Below are 22,693 nucleotides of genomic sequence, written 5' to 3'. Positions count from 1 at the left end.
GCCATGGACCCCCAAGCACTAGAACTATAGTAATGTGCTACTATGCTGAAAGATGCCCTTTTCCTGTGTGTCTCACAATTTTAATAATCTCCTGTGAGATTATTATTGACTAAAACCTACATAATAGATTACAGCTGGATCTTCTTTTAGACTGTATGACTCAAAGTCATTAACAGAGAAATCAATTAAAGGAAACCTAGCTACAATTTGGCAAATCCAACAAATATGTACCTATATTTCTCATTTAAGAGCATCCATTTTAATTTCAGGATCTTTCAGTGCGCTGAAAGATACATTAATCATGCTTTCAGGGAAGACTCAATAAAAGATTTTGATGAGCTGGGTGGTGGTGGCCCATGCCTTTAATCCCAGGACCCTGGAGGCAGAGGCAGGAGGATCTCCTGTAAGATCCAGGCCAGTCTGGTTTACAAAGGGAATTCCAGACCAGCCAGGGTTACAGAGTTACCCTCTCTTGAAAAAAAAAAAGATGATGCCCACTAGAAAGAGACATGGAAAATGAGGCTGAACAGTGAAGATTTCTTGAGGATATCTCTTGGAGGCAGGGAATTACGAGACATTTATAAATCTTTAAACTTGAATTGTAGCAAAAGCCTCAAGATTAAACCATACAGGAGATAGACAAGATATCAATTTTCACTCCTATTTTTACATGAAATCTCTACATGCCCAAAGTTGCAAATGCCATTGTTTGTTAGCTAGAGATAGTAGAAGAAAACAGCCAAGAGCTTGCACAAGCTGCAGAAAGCAAACCCCACAACTCACTGCTAAGTACTGGGGCCCAAGAGTGTTCAGGCCAGCCAGGTTCCCCCACACAGATGCTGCACTGATTTGCTGCATCTGCTGCTGGAGCTGCTGGGCCATTCGCTTCTGTTCTTTGTCCTTCTGGGTGTCAGCAAATTTTACCACCATGGGAGAGGAGCAACCCTGGAAAACAGCAAAACCAAAGGGTCAAATACCCTCGGACTTCTACATGCATGCTATGGATGGAGAAAAACACACGGACACGGACGGATGGACGGACGGACACGGACACACACACATTAAAACAACAAAATTCCTCCTGGGTTGCAGAAGGAAATCATCCTTTTAATATGAAGGCTGCATTCTAATTTCTACCACCCCCAAATGACTTTTTTGATAAATAACAGTGGCAAAAGACTATTTCTTTTTTTCTTTTGTTTTTTTTGAGACAGGGTTTCTCTGTGTACTTTTGGAGTCTGTCCTGGAACTCGCTCTGTAGACTAGGCTGGCCTCAAACTCCAGAGATCCGCCTGCCTCTGCCTCCCAAGTGCTGGGATTAAAGGTGTGTGCCATCACCACCCGGTAAGACTATTCCTAATAACCATTTTCTGTTTATTATTTTTAAAACAGGGAAGTCTTACCATGTTGCTAAAATTGGTTCTTAACTACTAGGTTCACGTGTTCCTCCTGTCTTAGCCTGAATCACTGGGCCTTTAAGCATTCTCTTATTTGGCTCCAATGTTAGTTAGCTTTTCAAAGATGTATTTACTAACTCTATATGCATGAGTGTTTTCTCTACTTGTGTAGGTATGCCCCACATGCATTTATGGTGCCCAAGGAAGCCAGACGAGGGTGTTGAATCCCCCTACAACTGTAGTTGTAGATGGCTGTGAGCTATCATGTGGATGTTGGGAATCAATCACAGGTCCTCTGCAAGATCATCATGTGCTCTAAACCACCGAGTTCTATGATTTTAAACTTAAGGTATTTCATACCTTAAAGTAGATTGACCTTTAAGTTTCAGGGTGCAAAGGATTTTCCTGACAAGGGGTTTTTGTCCTCTTCCACCTGTCTGCTCCTTACCTCCATGGTTTGTGCTTGGTGCATTGCTTTGATAGCTGTCTGTGCCATGGTTCTTGTTGTAAAAGTCACAAATGCACAACCTGGTAAACAAAGAATCAATATTCATTTGTTTAGAGATTTATCTGTCAGACATTAACTGAACATCTAGTTTACTGTGTGTTAACTACCATGTCAGCAATACAAATGTGAGCCTACGTTTCAGGATTTTACAAGCTGGTTCAGTAGACAGATGTCATGATAGGGTACAAAGTGCTACCAAGGAACCACAAATAGCAAAGAGTGATTGAGGGAGAAGCAAAGAGTTCATGCTAAAAAGCAAATGTGAGAAAACTGTCCCATTTTGGACATCAAGATCTTCAGCAATCAAGAGAAATTGAGGAGACAGAACTCCTTAAGCAGGACTGGAAGAATACGTAAGAGACGCCGGGTGCTGGGGATTTAGCTCAGTGGTAGAGCGCTTGCCTAGTGGGCAGTGGTGGTGCACACCTTTAATCCCAGCACTTGGGAGGCAGAACCAGGCAGATCTCTGTGAGTTCGAGGCCAACCTGGGCTCTTACAGAGTGAGTTCCAGGAAAGGCGCAAAGCTACACAGAGAAACCTTGTCCCAAACAAAACAAAACAAAACAAAACAAACAAAAAGAGATCAACTGGTCAGGCATGGTGGCACACACCTTTAATTCTAGCACTCTGGAGGCAGGGGCAGGCGGATCTTTGTTTGAGGCCATCCTGCTCTACAGAGTGAGTTCCAGCACAGCCAGAACTAGACAGAGAAACCCTGTCTCAAAAAACAACAGAGAGAAAAAAAGAAAGAATGGAGGAAAACCAAAGGGATCAATTGTGAGAAGAATGACAAGATCAAGGTGAACAGCAAGAGGTGGCAGGCCCAACCTTCATCTATCTGTCTTCTACTAGTCCAGTTAAATTAAGAGACAGCAATTTAAGACAAGCATCTTTTTTAAAAGCTATAAAAATGTACCACCTCGGCTTAAGCCATCAGGTCCCCGCAATATCCGGCATTCTTCAATCTGTCCAAATGAAGAGAACATGACTCGGATGTCATTTTCAGTACACTTCTTGGAAATCATACCAATAAACAGCTTCCTGTCTTCCACAGCTAAAAGAGTAAAACACAAAAGTCTTGGACATTATCACTAAAAGGCAGTGTAGTACTGAGTCAAGAGCCAAAGGGTTTGAATCCTGGCTGTATCTCATATCACTCATCTCACAGATTATTTTTTTTCTTTTGTTTTTTGAGACAGGGTTTCTGTGTGGCCCTGGCTGTCCTGGAACTCACTCTGTAAACCAGGCTGGCCAGATCCATCTGTCTCTGCCTCTCGAGTGCTGGGATTAAAGGCATGCACCACCATCACCCAGCTCATCTTGAAGATTCTAAGACACATTTCTTCCTCCCATAATTTTATATCAATAGTATCTTAAAATTATACATATTTGGAAGCATTTGCATAAAATATGGAGAATTTGTGCTCTTGTTCAAGTTACTTCACCAATCTGTTTCATAACAGACAGCCCTAGGTTACCACAAAGGCTAATCTTGTGGTTATAAAATGCAAAGGTTTTGGCATCTTGTCATGTACTCGATTATGTTTGCTCTTTCTAGCAATACCATGAAAAGGGTTTTACACTTGATGTGACCAGGGAACAGAAAACTTCAGTGCGAACTTTCTACTTTCCTTTTCTGATTTTTAAATTTTACTTACTTAAAAAATTCTCCCTTAAATTGTGAATGGTATTTGGTCATTTGTCTATCTTCCTGCCTTCCTCCATCCTTTCCTCTCTCTTCTTTTTTGAAAAAGGGTCTCTCGATGTAGCCCTGGATGTCCTTGAACTTGCTATGTTGACTAGGCTGGTTTCAAACAAGAGATCCTCCTGCCTCTGTTTCCTGTGGGTCCTTTGTATTTCTAACTGAAACTCTTGAGAATTCAGTATTAACATTCTAGCCTCTGAGCTTTTTACAGCATTGTTCTGTTTTATTTTGTCTAAATGAAACTAAATGAGTTAGCTGCCATCTAATTTTAGGTGGATTCTACCGAGAACTGTGCCTAATTCCCACAACTTCACTACGGAAGACCAAGTCCTCAAAGATGGCACCAAGCATAGCAGTCTGTTAGTAGTATAGCCCCCGAGATGGTCTGACTGTTTCTTTTTCTTCCCTTTTTTTGTTTTTTCGAGACAGGGTTTCTCTGTGTAGCTTTGTGCCTTTCCTGGAACTCGCTTTGTAGACCAGGCTGGTCTCGAACTCACAGAGATTCGCCTGGCTCTGCCTCCCGAGTGCTGGGATTAAAGGCGTGTGCCACCACTGCCCGGTGGTCTGCCTGTTTCTACACAGGTTTTTCCAAGCTGTTTCAGGACAAATTCTCCTCTGAGCTTCCTGCAGAACGTTTTGTTCAGCTTTCTCAAAGACTTCACTTGTGGGAGTGAAACAAAGGTTATTTGTAGCTTTCTGACCACCAACTTTAATTTCTTTTGGCTTCCATTATATTTTGCTTTTACAGATGACACTTTAAGTCTGAGTTCATCCCCAGCTCCAAAAGTCCCTGGGTCACAGCTTGTTGCTGGGGTGCAGTATCATGGCAACTGAACTGATCATGGATGGCCTTGTCCCTACTGAGCTCAGGAAGCTCTGTCCTAAAGCACTAGCAGGTTTGCTTCCCAGCTGGTCCTTAACCTGTCCATAAGAAATTATACTTATCAAGGACATTCTAGATTTTCTGTTTGTGTATCTGTTTTTGAAATATGGTCTCATGTGGCCCAAGCTGACCTAAAAATCCTAAATGCTTGAAACTACACTGAATACTACCACATGGGGCTAATTCATCCTAATATGTAATATTTCTGTTAACTCTATTTTTATCACTTATTTATCAAAATTAAGACAAAAGAGATTTGTTGTGGCTTTGTTTTTTTTGTGTGTGTGTGTGTGTAACAACAGCCCCGACTGTCCTGGATCGCCCTCTGTAAACCAGGCTGGCCTTGAACTCACAGAGATGTGCCTGCCTCTGCCTCCTGAGTGCTGGGGTTAAGGTGTGTGCCACTACCGCTTGGCTCAAAAGAGACTTTTATAGCACAATTCAATACAAGTATCTTAAGAAACGAAAAGAAAATAATCTCATGCAGAGCAGACTTGGCATGCTTGCTTACCATTGTTCTTTTCACTGTCAGCAGGTTTCATCTGTATAGGGTGATGCATCTAAACAGGAAAACCACTGGTGTTATTCTCCAAACCCATTAATGGCTTTCAAAAATATAAAGACTCTAAAGGGCATACCAAAACAACAGCCTTTAGAATTCTCTAAACTCATAGCTGCCCAATGATCTTACTTACAAAATATAAGAATAGACAGAATGTGAGTCATAAAATTAAAATACACAAGACTCTTGGCAGTGAGGACAACTTTTGGTCTATCTTTTTTGAAATGTTCCCTTTATAGACTCCTTTTCACAGCAATTACCTTTCTTCCAAAATGCTTTCCATTGTGTGCTTGACGTGCAGAAGCATGTCCCATGCATAAAAATTGAAACAACGCCATTTTTACTTATAAGAGCCTCTTACCCCAGGGAGGACCTTCATGTTGTGAAGAGCATTCTGAGCTTCTAATGCAGCTTTACGGGTGTAAAATGTAACAAAACAGCACCCTGAAAAAACAAGATTTTACAAAATTAGTGCCTTGGAAACAGACAATACTTAGAACATTTCTATCACTACACTACTGCAGAACTTTAAGAGAGGAATAAGTTTATTAAAATTCAAGAGGAGAAGAAGAGCACTATCTCTTTTTTTTTGTTTGTTTGTTTGTTTGTTTTTTGTTTTAACTGAGGCAGGGTCTCTGTGTAGCCTTGGTTGTCCTGGAACTCACTCTGTAGACAAGGCTAACCTCAAATTCAGAGATCCACCTGCCTCTACACCCAAGTGCTGGGATTAAAGGCACGTGCCACCACCGTTCATCAAGTGAATGTTATCTTTTAAGCATCTTTCTTTGTTGCTCTAGTCTACTCTAGCTCTGGGCTGTATCTCTAAATTCCTTGTAGTCATTAGAAGTCTTCTTTTGCTTCTGGAAAAATCCTTCCCTTTAAAAAAAAAAAAACCCTGAGACAATTTCATGTAGCACAGGCTGGCTTTGAATTTGGTATGTTAGCTAAGAATGTTCTTGAACTCCTGTCTCCACTTTGGTTTAGTGAAGACTACTTTGGGAACTGTTCACACATTCAACTTTTATAAGGAATTGGTATTCATTAATGTATTTTTAAATTGTAGTCAGTGGCTATATATCCTTTCACAAACCTGAGAGATTGGTTTTGTATTTATTTGTATTTGTGGCAATTAACAAAGAACTGAGAGTATAGTCTACACAACCATGTATGTCTATAATGCTCCCTTTACAAAGGTTATGTGTTATCACATTTAACCCATCCTATCATAAACTAGGTAATATGCTGAGGAACAAGACCTAGACACAGTCCTTATTCTAGCAGCCCGGTTTCCTGGAAACTCCTTTCTCTCTGCTTGCTCAGAACAAATCACTCCCTATATCACAGCTAGTTTTTAAGATTTTATTTTATGGATATGGGTGTTTTGTCTGTGTACCATATGTGCCGGGTGCTGAGGAGGCCAGAAAAGGGCACTGGATCCGCTGGGACTGGATTTACAGCCTGTGGTGGGCCACTGTGTGGATGCTGAGAACTGAACCTGGATCCTCTGCAAAGAGCCATCGGCGCTCTTAATTGCCGTAGCATCTCTCCAACCTCTCACAGCCAGTTTTTGTCCATATGACTCAAACGTAATCATCACTAATTAAATTGTAAAATTACTCAAGAACAAGAACGTAGAATATTTTTTGAATTCTTGATTCTCATCAGATAATTCTATTACTCACAGGACTTGGTACTGTCTTGAAGATTTTGTACTTTGTTTAGTATCTGGAGACAAAAGGGTCTTAAAAATCTTGGACTTCAGTGTGTTATCATGAAGTATAATAGTTTTCTCTCAATATTACGAAATACTAGGATTTTAAATTAATGTTGTAGCCGGGCGTTGGTGGTGCACGCCTTTAATCCCAGCACTCGGGAGGCAGAGCCAGGCGGATCTCCGTGAGTTCGAGGCCAGCCTGGGCTACCAAGTGAGCTCCAGGAAAGGCGCAAAGCTACACAGAGAAACCCTGTCTCGAAAGAAAAAAAAAAAAAAAAAAAAAAAAAAAAAAAAAAATTAATGTTGTATAGCCGGACATTTCCAGAAACTACAACTTTTATTTTTGGTTAACTATGCCAGAAGGAGAAAATTCATCTGTTTCTAGATCTTTAACTCATTAATTTGGGCACATACAACAACCATATACCTCACATCTGTACTGGAAAATAGCTTTTACAAAATCACAATAAAATTTGTCATTTGAAAAATAAGAGTATGTTTGTATGTACAAGCAAGCAAAGCTAATGTTGCCTACTGTCTCCTGAAATGCACAGGTTACTGTGATCTCTCGAAGAGTCTAACCTTTCTTTCCCTAACCATTTTGTAGGCTACTGCCAACCAATTGCCTAAATTAAGCCCTTCTCAGCTGATCAACTATCTTGTAAGGGCTGTAGCATCAGTTTACTCTAGTCAAAAAACCTCATGTGGCTAGTTTACTATTTTAAGCATTCCATTTGTAGATCAAATGAGACACAGCTCTGTGAGTACTTACACAGGACTGCCCAGGTGCATCTTACAAAACATTGTCATGTAGTCACCTTAATATTTTAAGGCATTAAATGTTTGGATTAGAAAATATAGCTAATATAAAAGGCTACCTTCCCCCTATAAACACAAAAACACCCTCACAATCAGAGATAAGATATACAGTATTATTATAGGAATTAAAAATAAAACCCAGCTGGGTGTGGTACATGCTTTTAATCCTAGCACCAAGAAGGCGGAGGCAGGAACTCTTGAGCTTGAGGCCAGCCTGGTCTACATAGCAAGTTCCAGGACAGTCAGAGCTAATATAGAGAAACCCTGTCTCGAACAAACAAAAAAACCAAAACAAATTAAAACTCCATTATGTGCACTGTATTCAAACACCCCCAGCCGTGGCCGCAAGCCTGTTCACTGAGTGAAGTGCTTGCTGGTAAAGGAGCTCCTGCCAAGTCTAACCTTCGAGTTCAATGCCTGGGATCCACATAATGGAGAACCTTGTATTTCAACTTGTCCGTAATTGAAATACATGAACCATAATAAAAATAAAAATAAAATAAAAACACCTCACCTTTGCTCTGAGGAGGGTTTTGGCTCCTATCCCTTAGGATGTTGATTTCATAGACAGCACCATACTGCTCAAAAAGCTCCCTCAAGTCCTTCTCAGACCAGGTCCTGGGAACCTGGCCCACAAACATCTTGATAGCATCAAGATCTGGTTGGTCTGGGTGGTCCAGGGTGCCGTTCATTTTCTTTGAGCTGCATGAGATAAAGGAGGAGGTTATAGATATTGTGTACCAGAAGGGGTTCTTCTTTCTAAACATTTTCAAGTACTTTCTTAAAACATAGAAGGAGAAAAATCTACTTCATTCACTACTTCTACTTAATTTACCTGAATTCTAGTCTGTCCACTCTACTACATATCAAAACTAAATTCACCATTCTGATTAAGACATTGACAATGCCACTTATGCCTTGGTCTAATATAATAAATTTCAGAACTTACAAAGTGAAGATCCCAAAGATAGATCGTTTTAATAGCATTTGAGTACAGCTATACAAATAAATTTATCTCTTAATGTACAGTAATAAGGATATTCATATGTCACAGCACTGTGCAGAGTTTGGAGTACCACTTTTTTGAGTCAGTTCTGTCCTCTTTTATGTGGGTTCTGGGATTAAATTCTTGTTGCCAGGCTTGTGGGGCAAGTATTTTATCTGTCATTTTATCAGCCTAATAAGGACTTCAAAATATATAGTAATGTATAGTAACAAAGGACTAGTGCTTACAGGTAAGAATCAGGACTCTAACATTGTCAGTATCCTTCTAGCAGATGTCAGAACAGATGTATTTCATTCCCAACTCCAAACTAAGGATTCTCCAGAATACTAGCTTTAAAGGGGATGTCTCAAACATAGTGCTTTACCTCTACTGAACTGCCAAAAATGACTCTGAATTATGTAACCAGTACTTGCTGTTTCTCTGAGACTCTGTATTGGATTCCCCACCAACTACAACCATTTCAAATTTCACAAAATCTTCCAGTCCTATAACACCTACACTGCTACTTTAATACCTGTATTCCTAGCCTGTAAACTGTCAAGAACTCTGGGGCATTCTTGCATCACAAACATTTCTTCAGAAACTAGCGTTCATTTCCAACTCTTTCCCACTATTTCAAGACCTTATACTTAAAATTTAAGAATCTTTGCCACCATTTCTCACACTTAAAATTTCACATCTACACCTCACAACTTCAACTCTTAAAAGCTAGCAAGACATACTGGATCTGTGGAGCCGTTTGACCTATGTCCCCTCTGCAGGATCCAGCATTAAGTAGTTATCAAGAGGGTAAATAACACACACTTATCAAAGCCAGGTGTGGTGTGCATGCCTGTAATTTCAGCATTGAAGGTGCAGGAGGAATGCCTCACGTTCAAGGCCAGTTAAGCTACATACGAAGCTCCCATCTCAAAAAAAAAAAAAAAAAAAAAATACAGCCAACACTTACCCCTGTACTTATGGTTCTCAATATTTTTCCATTTTAATTAGTTAGAGACATTCTAGAATATAAACAATACTAAATTTCCATCTCTATTATATAGCTGACATCTTTTATCATTGCCTAGCTTTATCCAATCTTCCCAAGGACTGATAGTTCTTCAAAGGTAGTAACGGCTTTAATCTTATTCTTTATTTCCTTTTTAAAGGTAGTATTGGGAATGGAACTCAGGGTCTCAGGCAAGCATTCTATCTCTGAGTGTGTCCACAGCTTTCCTGCTCATTCTTGTAGCTTCATCTGGCATAGTGGGGTCTGGTTCATAGCTATGTGAAATGAAGAAATTTCTTCCTAATGGTTCCAAGAAATGCTTTCTCCTTTCTCAAAATTCATTTTACATGTATGGGTGTATGGTGTCTGCATGTATGTCTGTGTATCACATGTGTTCCTGGTGCCTCCAGGGACCAGAAAAGGATGTCATCAGATATCCTGAGACTGAAATTACAGACAGTTGTAAGATGCCATGTGGGTACTGACAACTGAACCCAGGTCCTTTTGGAAGAGCAGCCACCAAGCCATCTCTCCAGCCTTTGAAATTCTTTTAAGCAATTAATCTCACCAAAAATGAGTGCTATACACAAGAGGACTCTTAATTTAAGCACAGCTATCATACCTGGGGGTAGTGGAACACACTTATAATCCTGACATTTGGGAAGTGAAGACAGGAGGATCAGGAAATTTAGGGAAGAGCTTTTGGCTACAGAGATTTGCAGCCAGTTGTGGCTAAATGAGAATGTGTTTCAAAACAACAAAAAGATAGCTATCACTTCATATGAGAATATAATTGCCATAGGATCAAGCTATCCTCTTTGTTTTGTTTTGTTTTTCGAGACAGGGTTTCTCTGTGTAGTCCTGGCTGTCTTGGGACTTGCTCTGTAGTCCAGGATGGCCTCAAACTCAGATCTGCTTGCCTCTGCCTCCCAAGCACTGGGATTAAAGGTGTGTGCCACCACCGACTGGCCAAGCTATCCTCTTAAAAAGTTATTTTGGAAGCAAATAGGCAGATGACTCAGAGGTAAAATGCAAGCATGAAGATGGAGTTTAGATACTCAGCATCTATATGGAAAAAGTCTGGCACACCAACACTGGAAATAGACAGTAAGTTCCTGCAGGCTTGCTGGTCTGGCCAAGTCTAGACTAATTGATAAGCTATAGGTTCAGTGAGAGACACTGTCTCAAAATAACTGATGACGATGATGATGAAGGTGGTGGTGGTGGTAGTCAGGCATGGAAGTGCACATCTTTAATCCCAGCACTTGAGAAACAGAGGTCAGCCTAGTCTACATAGCAAGTTCCTGGTCAGTCAGGGCTATACAGTAAGACCTTGTCTCAATAAATTAGTTAATTAAATTGAAAAAATAAAAATATGAAGTAGAGAGTGATACAGAAGACACCCTCTGGCCTCCACATATCCATACATGGATATATATACACCACACACATGATAAAAAAAAAACCTACTTTGGAATACACTGTCTTATTGGTTTTCCTTTATGCTGTTAATTTAAAACTGTGGAAGGTGGAAGCTGGTGGTATATACCTGTATTCTAGCACTAGGGGCTGGGCAATCCTGAGTTCTATGAAAGCTGGGGCTACACAGAAAAACCCTGTCTGAAAACAAAGAAAGGAAAAGACAGGAGGGAGTAGAAGGGAGGAAGAAATATGGTAGGTCATTTTATATATATATATATATATATAACCATTTTAACCTTACTGTCCCAATAGAAACCAGGCTTCCATGATTAAAAAAAAGAAGGTACCATTAAGTAGTGATCGATCTGTTGTTTCTTACAACATGACTCTAACAACTTTATCAGTTTTAGTAGTGTTTTATTAAAATGCTGATAATCTCTCATCATGTAGTTCTATTCCAGAGAAGATTAACAGAACCTCAAAGGTATTCAGTATATGTTTCAATAATAAGCTAACAGTTCTTTCTGCAGAGGCAGAGGTTTATTCATTTATATTACATTAGAAGCTGCAACTGAATGGGCTTGCCCTTCCCTCCCACATGTGCTTTATTTACATCATCATCCATTCTGTGTGAAGCAAAAGAATGGTTAACATACACAAATTACAACTTATCTATAACCAGTAGGAACTCAGGATTCTAAAACCCTTCTCTCTCCAAATTCTCTCTCTCTCTCTCTTTTGTGTGTGTGTGTGTGTGTGTGTGTGTGTGTGTGTGTGTGTGTGTGTGTGTGTGTGAAATATACTGTGAGGACTGAGCCTAAGGCCTTGTACATCCTAGGCAAGTACTCTGCCTATATGCCTTCTCATTACTTTGAGACAGAATCTCACTAACTTGCCCAGGATAGACTTGAACACTGTATTAAAGGGTGGCAGCACTGGCCAGTAATCTGTGTATTTCTCCTAACTTTGACTCCCTAGTGCCTGAGACTATGAACTTTTACCAACAGGACCAGCTTCAAATTCTTCTCTCTTTCTTCAATTTCACCCCCTTTTGTATACCTACTCAGTATCCCTAAGAATGCTATGTGAACTAAGGCCCAGAGATCAGAGGCAACTTTCAAATTTAACCTTTTAGAATTTCCTTTTCATAGAAATTGGATTAAGCCATTATATATCTATTAAAATTGATAATAACAAGTACAAAATAAATCTATGTCTTATTTTTTAATTAATTAATTATTTCCATGATAGAGTCCTGGTTGTAGTGTAGTCCTGGTTGTCCTGGAATTTACTCTATAGACCAGGCTAGCATCGAACTCAAGAGATCCACCTGCCTCTGTCTCCTGAGAGCAGGCATTAAAGGTGTGCATCACCATTGCCTGGCCACATCTAATTTTTTTAAGGAAATATTTTTTACTGTATTTCACAATGGAGTGAAGGATGAGGCAGTCCACCACTTTGAAAGGCACTACCTAGATACTTCAAATTTTCAGAGAAGGTCAACACACTATAGAGATCATGAGCTACAATCATTTACTGACTCATTCCTGCTTCCAATAAATATTGGGCACTTAACTTATATAGATATACACACTGTTAGGCATGGTATACATTGGTAAATAACAAAAGCATTGTATAATAAATAAAACATAATTGTACATGTTTGAAAATACCAAAATAAAATCCATATGTATGCTAATTTGAAAAATTAAGCTTTATTTTTAAGATTTATTTTCTGTTCCATGTGTGGGTGCTCTAGGAAGCCAACAGATACAGGTGCTAGGAACTGAACCTGGGTCCCCTGGAAGAACAACAAATTCTCTTAATCACTGAGTAATCTCTTTAGCCCTAACTAGAATTTTTTTCTTTTTAAGACTGAAATAAAAAATGAAAATAAAGATAAAAGGTAGGGGAGAAAAACCAATGATATGGCTCAACGGATAAAGGTCCTTGTTGCCAAGCCTGACAATTTAATCTGCTCCTCGGGGCCCACAAAGTGGAGGACAGATCTACTCCCACAAGCTGCCCTCTAACCTCCCTCCACAAGCACGGTATATACAGGCCTTTAATCCCAGCACTCAGTAGGGGAAAGCAGAAGCAGACCAATCTCTGTTGAGTTTCATTCAGGCCAGCCAGCGCTACACAGTGAGATCCTGTTTCCAAAAAGTTAATTCATTTGATTAAATATCTTTTAAAAGGAGGTCAGTAAGATGGCTCAGTAGGTAAAGCATCTGTCACCAACCCTTCACAAAATAGGAGAAACCCACTCCCACCACACACTGCCTATACACATACATGCACAAAGAAATCTACTTAAAAAAATGTTTAATGGCATGTAGGGAAGCGGGGAGAGGGAAGGATCAGTGGATAAAGGCATTTTATGTCCAGCCAGGGTACCCAAGTTCAATCCCTGGAATTTACATGGAGAGCATTCACTCCAAACCAATTTCTCTAAGTTGTCCTTTGATCTCCACACACGTGTCCACAATACTAAATAAATAAATGTAAAAATAAAAAATTTTTAAGCAGAGAAAATTTTTTATTTTTCTTGGGATATTTCCTCAGAGCTCATGGAAACAGTTAAAAAGGAAATTGACAATGTCAGCTAGAAATTTAAAAACTGAGAGAAGCAACCATATAAATACATATATTCAAAATAAGTCGATGCGAACGCTCTCAGCTGCTACTGCTGTGAAGGGCTGAGGAGCAACAGCAGGCAGCCTTCCACTGTCCTCCCACAGAGACTTGCAGCACAAGTGTTGTCCTTAGCAGGTAATCGCTGCATTAAAAGTCACCTGAGGGTAAAGATGGAGTCCAGCACTCTCCTAGCATTCCTAAATAAAGCACTGGGTATGGTTCCCAGCACCACAAAATAGTGAAAGGATAGACAGATAAGTAAAGTAGGTAGGTAAAATAAATAAGGAGATGAAAAGATAAGCAAATAAATAAATAAATAAATGTCTATTTCCCTGGAGGTTAATGTCTCCAGGCAAAGTACTCTTCTAGCCTGCTGAAAACCAGAGTTCAATCCCCAGCATGATAAAAAAAAAAGGGGGAGTAGATGCTGAAGAAACAACTCAGTCACTAAAGTGCTTATGCAAGCATGAACACCTGAGTTGGGATCCAATACCCATGTGAAAAGTTGGGCCCGGTAGAGCACTTCTGTGACCCCAGCACTGGGAGGCAGACAGATGGAGCCCAAGGTTTACTAGTCTAGTCAGTCTAGCTGAAACTGAACTTCGGATTCAGCAGAAGAATTTCTCTCTCAAAGAATAAGGTGGAGAGATAGAGGAAAACAACTTAACATCAACCTCTGAGCTCCACATGCACCCACACAGGTAGGTAAAGCACACCTGCACAGCCAAGCCATGCATGCAAGCACACACGCAGAGCCCCCAATCATTTTCAAAAGCTTTCATTATTCATTTTTTCACTCACCTGTCATTATTAGTTGATTTCCCTTTGCTCAATATACAAACAGAAAAAATTTTCAGACATCAATCCATCTACCTTTTTAGCAAGCATAAAACCATATTACATTCTAAATTTAACTATCACCCAGTCTCAACAAGTCCCCCCAGCTTTTGTAAATACTGTGCTGTGGAAAAGGGGGAAGAGAAATGCATGCAAATTTCAAGGACTTTAGAGAAAGGAGACCATGTTACGTTCCAGATATTTCTCTAGTGAGAACAAGACAGAAAATGTGTATGATGTGTGGAAATAATTTTAATTTGGATCAAGGGAGACTTGTCACTAGGTACTAGAGAAAGCTATCAGCAAAGGTCTCTAAGTCACCATCCTATAACAGCATAGCTGACAATTGAATTTTGAAGTAGTCTTCTTCCCTCAAGTCTGGAGAAATGTCAGGGTTTATTCTGTAATTATCTCCCTCTAGCCCCTCCTCTCAAAAAAAAAACCCCTCAAACAAAAACAAATGCTCACTGGGCGGTGGTAGCACACGCCTTTAAGACCAGCACTCAGGAAACAGAGGAAGGAGGATCTCTGTGAGTTCAAGGCCAGGGCTACACAGAGAAACCCTGAGGGGGGGGGGCGGAGGCGGGGGCAAACAAAAAACCATGTTCTTACTCTGGTGTTAGAGCAACAGCAGCAGCACCATTATATTGGCTCTATGAAAGATTGAGTAACAATCTGCCCTGGAAATAATAGTAAACAAGTGAAGCCACTACACAACAAATCACTTAGCGAATAGAAAAATTCTATGTTGCTGGGTATGATGGCGGAAACACTTCCCAGCAGGAGGGAAGCAGGAGGCAGGAGGATTTCTGAAGTTCCAGGTCAGTCAAACCTACCTGATGAGCTACTGTCTCAAAAAAAAAAAAAAAAAAAGAGGGGAGGAGGTTGTGTGTGGGTGTGGCTAATAACCTGATCTTATTTGGAGGAGTATGGGCTGGGATTTAAGATGAATGAACTAGGAGAAATGATATATAGCATGGAGGACTAAAAGTCTAAGAGTGATGAGAGACGGAGAACAGAAAGGAAGAAAAACTACACTTGGGAGTTAAGAGCACAGAAATCAATAGAAATAGAAAAGAAAGAGAGTGATTAGGAATCAAGATAGAAAAAGAGGTAGGTTGGAGAGACCCAGAAGACAGACTTCCTGTGATACACTAAGAGCTTGGATTTTCTTCCTTCCTTTTGTTTTTAAAACAGGGTCTTATATAGCCCAGGCAGGTCTTAAACTCCCTATGCTGCTAAGGATGATCCTGAACTCCTGATTCTCTCTCTAGCCTCTCGCTCCCAACAGATACATCCTACCACTCTCTTGCTATTCTAAATCGGCACACCTTCAATCCTACCACTCACAAGGCAGAAGCAGGTGGATCTCTGTGAGTTTGAGGCCAGCCTGGTCTTCAGAGCAAGTTCCAGGATAGCAGAGCTACAGAGAGAAACCCTGTCTTCAAAAACCAATTATTATTATTATTATTATTATTATTATTATTATTATTATTATTATTAAAAAACAAAAACAAAAATTCTCAAAACAAAAACCTGGCAAGCCAGCCAAGAATGTGCACATCTGCAACTCCATTACTGGGCAAGTAGAGGTAGGTGCATCATGAGTTTGAAGTCAACCTGGGCTATATAGCCAGACAGTCTCAAAAATAAAAACAAAATGAGCCAGGCATGGTGGTACATGTCTTTAATCCTAGCAGAGACAAAGGCAGGCAGATGTCTGTGAGTTCAACACTAGCCTCATCTACAGAGTGAGTCTCAGTGTGTGTGTGTGTGAGATTCTATATAAAGTTGCTCTCATAGTCATTTTTGGGTCATGATCCCATCACATCCCTAGGATGTGAAGTTTAAGGAACTCCAAGGAGGTGAGAGAGAAAAACTGAGTCATGGGTTCTAATGCAGACAATTTGGAAAATTGTTTTTCTGTAAGGAAGCCATTAGAGAGATGTCTAATAGACAGATTTAGAATCAAGTTATAGAGCTTGGGGCATCTAAAAAAATGTAGAGTCCTGAGGAAAGAAAAAAAAAAAAAAAAAGTAAAGTCCTGAGCAACAGAGAAGCTAGGAAAGGAGATTAATCAATTAGAGAGCTAGAGGCTTAGACCTAACTAACCCTTGGAGAATAGTGTATCTTGAAGTATAAGCAAATGAAAAGAATAGCTAGTAGAAGGCTTCACCACAACCAAGAACCCAGGACATGAGCAGAAGAACAGGAAAGGGTATTTGGGTTCCCTGGAACTTTCAGGGACCTTTCAGGTGGCAAGCATGCACCAATTTCAAGAATTCTTTATCCTGGGGCTGGGAAAGTGGGTCAGAGGTAAAGCGCTCATCTAGTATGTACAAGGTTCTGGGTTTTATTTCCAACAACTCCCGCATGCATACGAATACACACCCTGCATCATAAGCTCCATTCTGTGGTGGTGTATCATTCATATGGAAGTGGATCTAAGAACATGGAAATACAAGCCACTCACTGATACGGGGTCTAGTACCTGCCCCCGCCTAATAAAAAAAAAGAAGTCCAAGTTTGACATCAGTTATCTTCAGCAAGCAAGTCATGGCCTCTCTCAACTGAGTTCCTCATTTGTAAAATAGGGGCAACAGCCAAAGCGCTTAGCTTTACAAAGCTTTGGTGAAGATGGGTCACAAAAACAGATGCAAATGACTTTGGATTTAAAAAAAAAAAAAAAACAATCTACTCTGATTAACTCAAAATACCCACATTAAATCCATTTGTTTCAAACTTCAATGTACATTAAAAACTACACATTATACTTAAAACAGTCTTGGACCTTACTTTAACATAAAAACTAATCTGGACCTTTAAGTTCCAGGTGATGTTCATGCAATGGTTCTGTCGCAGACTTTGTAGAATGGTGGCCTAGCTCAATCTCTTAGAAGGTAAGAAACTGGGCTGAGGTTGGTAGCTCAGATGGTAGAGTGCTTGGAAACCCTGGTCTGTCTGATGCCAGGGTTGGATAAACTGGAAGCAGAAGCATATGACGACCATCACAAAGCACAGGAGGTGGAGGCAGGAGGACCACAAGTTCGTCAACCTCGCCTCCACAGAAAGTTAAGAGGCCAGCCTGACATACAGGAAACCCTTCATACATACAAAGCAAAAGGAAAGAAAAGGAACAAAGGAAGGAGGCTGCATGGATGGAGTACAGCTCAGAACATGTTTGCTCAGCAAGCTAAGTTCTAGCACAAAAAGAAAAGGCCAAAGAACAGGGGAAGGGAGCTGAGGAAAACACTGGAATGTTCAACAGGCAGTAGCAAAGCACAAAAAGAAACTTCTAGAATGCAAAGATAATTTGAGCCACAGACTCCAATTTTAGCTAGTATATATTCTGAGATATGAGCATACTTGGTGTGCTGAGTCTTGATAGTTAATGCTTACTGCAATTTGCCCTTTTAACTACTTCTAAAATAACATTTTGACAGTAAAGAACTGTTATTAAAAAAAAAACATCTAAATTGCTATTGGAGGACTATAGAGAAGGCATATAATCCATTTCAAAAGAGCAATATGGCTAACTTCGAGACTCAAAACGACCTCACAAAGTATCTATTACTCACAACTGTCTCAGGGGTGTAATCTGAACAAGGAGACCTAACTTCAAAGATTCACACTACTATCTTTCACCTAGGGAACGTTCTCCTACTAACATTCTTGGCTTTCAATAAAGGTACATTTACTTGATGTTCCAAGGTTATTCTGAACTTAGTTAAAGTGATGAAACCAGGGACACTGCTTAAGGTAAATGAAATAACACAGAGTTCAGATTTTGATGGAAATCAAGTTAGAAATCGGATCCTTCTTTACAAAGTCCAGAACTCATATTCCCTATTGCCCCAACTCAGGGCCAGGTTAACATATTGGCTAGCTAACAAGGTCTTCAATTTCTGCACCCATAATTTATTTGAGCAAACTGCCAATCAAAATTGATCTTTTTTTTTGTTTTACTGTTTTTTTTTTTATGAAGATAACCTAGTATTACTGAAATCACATGTTGAACTGTATTTTCAATTAGCAAGGAGGTAGGGGGAGAAAATTAAGGTTCAGAATTATACTTCACAGGTTAATACATCATATAACACTATACATACAATACTAAATAATACTATCCATTAACTCCCAGTGTTCTCTGTGACAGGAGCTTCGCAGTATGAGAGTTAAAAACTAGCAGGGCATGGTGGTACAAGTATAAAAAACCTAGCACCTCAGCAGGTATGGCAGAGAATCATGAGGCCAATCTGAGCTATATAGGGAGACCCTGTCTCAAAAAAAAAAAAAAAAAAAAAAAAAAAGCAGGGGCTGAGGATGATAGAGTGTTTGCCTAATATATATATAAAATCTGGGTTCTACGCCCAGCAAAATCGAGCTTCCTGGCTCATGCCTGCAATCTCAGCACCCAGGAAGAGTAAGCAGGAGGATCAGGAATTCAAGGTCATCTTCGGCTACATAGGGAGTTCCAGACCAGCCCAGGTTACATGACACCCTGTCTCAAAAAAATAAGTAAATAAATAAATAAATAAAAACAATGAATAACAAAATACTCAATTCCCAAAGGATTATTTAACATTGCATACCCAACCCAAAGCAATAAAGCCACAGTTTAAAAAACACCTTGGAATCTGTTACATGAGTAAAGACTACAGTTTGAGGAGATTAGAGCCAGCACACTTGAACTGATGTTGCTAGCCATACATCAAGTGTACCTTCATGCAAAGAATTTAGTTACATCCTGGAGGCAATTAGCAGTTATGAGAATTAGACTAAATAATTAAGAGAATTAAATGCGAGCGTTCTAATTTTTTCTTCTCTCTTTTAAGGGACCGGTTTCACCAAATAATAATAATAATAAAACAGCCCAGTTCCCTCTGCTTATAATAAAAATTAGACAACAAAAATACTTACACAGGACTGGAATTCAAAGAGCAATGATCCACCATCATTTCTGGAAGGAAATCCAACTTAAACGCAGCCATCACCTCACTCTCCCCTTCAGAAGCCAATGATAATAACTTGCTGCACTTGTCTGATCCACAAATACACACAGCTTTAGCTTCCTGGGCCCCACAAAAAACACAAAGTGGAAATGGAGCTCAGGGAAACCAGCAGTAAGTGCCACAGAAAGAGGCAGGTCTGGGGAAGGGGCAGGGAAAGGGAGTATTGGGCTAAAACGGGGATGCGACCATGTGAAGGGAGGCTCAGCCCCGCACACAATGAAAGTGCTGATGCACCAGGCTTGTTTTGTGTGATTTCCCTGGCGAAGCAGTACTAAGTGCACTGTCAGACAAATAGTGTGTCAGATTCATGAAGATAGTGTAGCCAACAAAGCAGAAGAAACACAAACTTGTTTCACATCCTCCAAAGTCCTCCCTGTAAATCACTATTTACATCCCAGAAAGCTAAAGTTACCCGAAGGAAAAAGCAAACAGGCAAAACAAAATAACAGCAACAACAAAAAAGTAACCAACCAAGAAAAAAAAATCCACCTCACTTGATGTGGTCCAAAAACGCTTTATAAAAGAACTGGTTGTTGGCCTTGGTTTTAAACTTAGTTTCCACGTGTGGAAGATAGCAACGAGCACAGTCTTTGAGTTCTAATTAACCACAGAACAGTCACAAAAGGACAGGAAGGCCAAGAAGCAGGCCAGGGCAAGCTGTTGTCAAACTGGCCACCTAAACCTGGTTGTTCAATGACTTCTGAGGGACTGGCCCTGTTCTCTTTGAGAGTACAGTGAGAAATCAGTGGCTCATTGGACAAGCTTTTAAAAAACTCTGGTTCAGTATCACTCATTAGGTAGGCACAGGCACAATTTCTTTACTAATTCTGAATCTTAACTTGCCAGAAATGAAAAGGAATAGTAATAGTCTGCCTCCTTCTTAATACAATACTAGGAAATAACCTCCCCCCTCAACACCCCCCCCTCCTAGTTTCCTGCTGGCCTTTCTTTCTTCTTTTTGTAGACAGGGTCTCATATATAGCTCTGGGGTGTCCTGGAACTCAGTGAACTAACTCACTGAGACTGAGCTAGCCTCAAACTCAGAGATCCACCTGTCTCTTGCACGCACCACTACTCCCAGCATCTGTTGGCCTTTCGTTTATTCGTTCGTTCGTTCGTTCGTTCGTTCGTTCGTTCGTTCGTTCATTTATTTATTTTTCAGGACAGGGTTTCTCTGTGTAACAGTCCTGGCACTCACTTTGTAGACCAGGCTAGTCTTGAACTCATAGATTCACTGCTTCTGCCTACTGAGCACTGGGATTAAAGGCGTGTACCACCCAGCTCATCTGTTGGCCTGTCTAATGAAATAAAAAAACAAAAGCCACTAGTGCTAATAATAAAAAAGAACTCTGTCTAATAGGGACACAAATTCGAAACAGGGGAAGGAAGACAGCAATATAGGATTACTCTCTTCACCTCTTCTTACCTTCCTTAAGGTCTAGGGGTATAATAGTCCAGTGGAAGGCTTACCTAGCATGTGTAACAACAGAGATCCAATCCCTAGTACCAAAAGGTGAAAGAAAACATTGTTGCAAAAAACCAAGACTGGTGAATGCAGACATAAAAATTCCATTGTGAGAGCGCTGAGACGGATATACTTAGCAATAAAAGCAGATGTGTGCTCCCGTCTCAATTTAGCTCCACATCCCTCTAAACAACAAATGGTGGCATTTAAATATTTAGGCAATGATTCTAAAACTTAGCTCTGAAAGCCCTCAAAATTCACAGACTTCCTTTCCATTTTTATCATTAGGGTTGTCTTATTGCAAAGATTTCACTTCATCCGAGCTCAGCTCACAACACAGGAAACTTTGGAAAATGTTTTATTCAGTTTATAAAAGAAGTAAAATGAAGTGGGGCTGGTACTACAGGTTTGTAATCCTAGCACTTGGAAGATAAAGGCAGGATGATCAGTTCAAGGTGAGACTCAGCTACATAGGGAATTTCAAGGACAGCAGGGAATACAAAAGACCATCTCAAACAAACAAGAGAAAACAAATTCCTAAACCATAAAAAGAAGGACAGCATGTGACAAGGTGACTTAAAACTTCTAGTCTGTAACAATGGCTAACGTCTATCTTCACCTGACCCAAGAGAGCAGAAGCTAGGTTTCCCCTCCAAAGTCTATACATAGCCACTCCACTTCTAGAACAGTTAACAGAGAATACTTTTTCTATTTTGTCAAAACTTTGGGTTCTGAAGGTCAACTCTGGGGAAGGAAGTAGCAGAAACACTCTTCCAATTCCATTAAAGATGAAGCATAAGTAAAAGTCTACTGAGGAGAGACTACAAACAATCCACAAGCCTGTTCACCAGTCAGAATGCAGACTACCCCTAGCTGGGACTGCTTAAGTTACTGGCAGGATTGTTGTCCAAGTTCTTATAGTTGCTGGAGCTGATAACATTCCTCATCCTATAGAAAGTTATGTGACCGAAGAAATAACTTTCTGAGTTGAAGATCAAATTAGACTTTTTAGATCAAATGAGAATTCATTTAAAGAGAAATCAAGTTATAAGGGACCCACTGGCTGTTGCTATATTTCTATAATTCATTAAAGACAAACAAATTCTAATTATGTCTTTACATGTTAAAATCATACTACCTATTAAAGGGGGGGAGTACTTAAACATGAGAGATATAACTGAATCACTAGGCACTGCCCAATGTATGAAAGGATATATACTCCTTACAATACTTTCATTAAACCATGGGCCAAGAAACACTGATTTCCCGCCCCCCTCAAAGATAGACCTTTTACTCAAAAAAATTCTGAGAGCTCATTTAATAGAAGCTTTAAAAAGAAAACAGGGGAGGTCCTACAAGTTCTGTGCTTATTACACTGATATTAAAATCCATTTTATAAGGCTAGAGAGATGGCTCAATGGTGAAGAGCACTGACTGCTCTTCCAGAGGACCAGAATCATATTCCCAGCACCCATGTCTGTGACTCCAGGTCTAGGAATACGACACCTTCACATAAACATAAATGCAGGCAAAACCACCAATGCATATAAAATAAAAATCATTAAAATCCATTTTATGATTTATAAAGCACTATTGCTTCAAAATCCTCTAATATGGAAATGTTACTCCATGGAGAAGAGTATCTCTTTAGGCAGATCCCAAGAGTTATCGCAGTATAATTCAATGCAATGAACTTGTGGGGAAAGCAGAGAAATAGTTTACAATTCATTCAGTTTTT

At 39.9% G+C, this 22,693-nt stretch overlaps 1 protein-coding gene across 19 annotated transcripts in view; it reads right to left on the bottom strand.

The window, feature by feature from the left end:
• The window catches only part of Celf1 (CUGBP Elav-like family member 1), an 82,959-nt gene that overhangs the window by 16,037 nt on the left and 44,229 nt on the right, over positions 1–22,693 (bottom strand). For 8 of the 19 annotated variants that reach the window (XM_076569925.1, XM_076569926.1, XM_076569921.1 and 5 more), the window contains 7 exons: positions 19,399–19,550; positions 8,103–8,290; positions 5,417–5,499; positions 5,005–5,053; positions 2,825–2,959; positions 1,846–1,925; positions 784–945 (listed from right to left, as the gene is read on the bottom strand). In XM_076569925.1, coding sequence (XP_076426040.1) covers positions 784–945; positions 1,846–1,925; positions 2,825–2,959; positions 5,005–5,053; positions 5,417–5,499; positions 8,103–8,290; positions 19,399–19,469 — 768 coding nt within the window. In that variant the 5' untranslated portion in view covers positions 19,470–19,550. Of the gene's footprint in view, positions 1–783; positions 946–1,845; positions 1,926–2,824; positions 2,960–5,004; positions 5,054–5,416; positions 5,500–8,102; positions 8,291–8,821; positions 9,134–19,398; positions 19,551–22,693 lie in introns of those variants that run through there. The other 11 variants (XM_076569927.1, XM_076569928.1, XM_076569935.1 and 8 more) reach the window with 6 other exon arrangements.

This window comes from Peromyscus maniculatus, chromosome 4 (assembly GCF_049852395.1).
Source record: "Peromyscus maniculatus bairdii isolate BWxNUB_F1_BW_parent chromosome 4, HU_Pman_BW_mat_3.1, whole genome shotgun sequence".
NCBI lineage: Eukaryota > Metazoa > Chordata > Mammalia > Rodentia > Cricetidae > Peromyscus > Peromyscus maniculatus.
The sequence above is the reverse complement of the archived record's forward strand: the minus strand, read 5'-3'. Positions and strand labels throughout refer to the sequence as shown.